General features: G+C 37.9%; 1 protein-coding gene across 1 annotated transcript in view; it reads right to left on the reverse strand.

The window, feature by feature from the left end:
* Nucleotides 1–254: 254 nt before the first annotated feature.
* LOC130744715 (putative F-box/LRR-repeat protein At1g56400) overlaps nt 255–1495 on the reverse strand; it is a 16980-nt gene continuing 15739 nt past the window's right edge. Inside the window, exons 5-6 of the mRNA XM_057596874.1 lie at nt 630–779; nt 255–513 (exon numbers count right to left, since the gene is read on the reverse strand). Coding sequence (XP_057452857.1) covers nt 255–513; nt 630–779 — 409 coding nt within the window. The remainder of the gene's footprint in view (nt 514–629; nt 780–1495) is intronic.

Here is a 1495-nt window from a genome sequence, read left to right on the forward strand (position 1 = left end):
AGTGAAATCAAATTCTTTTGATAGATAAGGGTATTTTCATCCCTCAACCTCAAGAAATGTTTTTTTAATAGAACCCAAAATTTGAACATAGAATTTGTCACTTAGCATGCAACTATGGATAAAATAAGAGAGAAAAATAAAAACAAAAGGGGGAAATTAAGCTCAAATTTCTGAAGATCTTGAACCTATTCCATGGAAATCCTTAAATTTGCGATCGATGACTCAATCCAATTTCACTCCTTCAGCCTTCTTCCTTATCTCTTGCCGATCCTCACAGTCCTCACACTCTTCGCCAGAGCAGGCTGCGAACGATTCCGCATGAGGTTGATCACGTCCACATAAGCAGCGAGAATGAACTTGTGTGCCTTCTTCTCATTCATGTTCATGTAAGAGAACAAGAGCTCTTCCATGAAATCCCAGTCTACCTTCTCATCGTTCTTCAGTCTCGCTCCCACCATGTCTTCCATTGATCTCTTGAATTCCTCGTAGGGGCTCTTTGTGCACGGCACATCACTGCCACATAATTATTGGGCAATGTGGTTGTCTCCTTTGAACATGAACCGTCACCATTCTTTGTGGGTGTCGCAGTTGAGCTACTCGGCCCTGAGAAGCCATGGGTCACGAAGAACCTTGTAGAGCCTCCGAGACCAGGTGATGGTTCCCCGAATGAATCAAAGGATGTCGGACTTGGCATTAGAGACTTTCCATGGGTGTTGTTATGGACCTTGTGGCCATTGTTGTTGTTGTTGATTTCTTCGGCGTCTCCGAGGAACAGAGACCTGAAATTCTCAAAGAGAAAACGGTCAATGTCATCTAGAGTGGCTTCATTGTCATTCTTTTTTGTTTCTCATATCATCCATGGAGAAAGAAGGAGTGTTGAGATGCTTGCATCCTCTGAGGATCCATTTCTTAGAGGGTAAATGGATTTGTGAGCAAGAGGTTTTGATCTTGGAGAGGTAGTCACTGAGGGATTTCTGAATGTTCTTCGGCATGTCTGCAGGTTGAGGGTTTGAGTGAAATGATGCAGGTTGAGGAGCTAGTGTGGTTTATAAATAGAGTATTGATGGCAGCCCTCAGTTCTATCCTTTCTTTTCAACGCTTTTATTTGTTGGTTGATACTCCATTAATTCGAGGTAATAATGATTTATTCACATTATAGTCACACCTCCACCAAAAGAAATGAAAATGAAATTAAAAATAGATATGTTATGCAATAGGAAAAGATGATATATAATATATATATATATATATATATATAAGTGTAAATATGATGGAAGAGAGAGTTAGTGTGAATGAATAAAAACTCAATTTGTAAGTGAAACCCACATTTTTATGTTCTCTCGTGAATTTCAATCGACAATTAAGAAAGTATTAGAAAGATAAGCGTTAAACTAGTCATTGATAAAAAAAATTCTAATAGATAAATAGACTTAAAATTATTTATTAAATAAAGGTGTTAAATGGTCATAGGTACATTTATTACACATTTAATTCC

The sequence above is a fragment of the Lotus japonicus genome, chromosome 3, assembly GCF_012489685.1.
Source record: "Lotus japonicus ecotype B-129 chromosome 3, LjGifu_v1.2".
Taxonomy (NCBI): Eukaryota; Viridiplantae; Streptophyta; class Magnoliopsida; order Fabales; family Fabaceae; genus Lotus; species Lotus japonicus.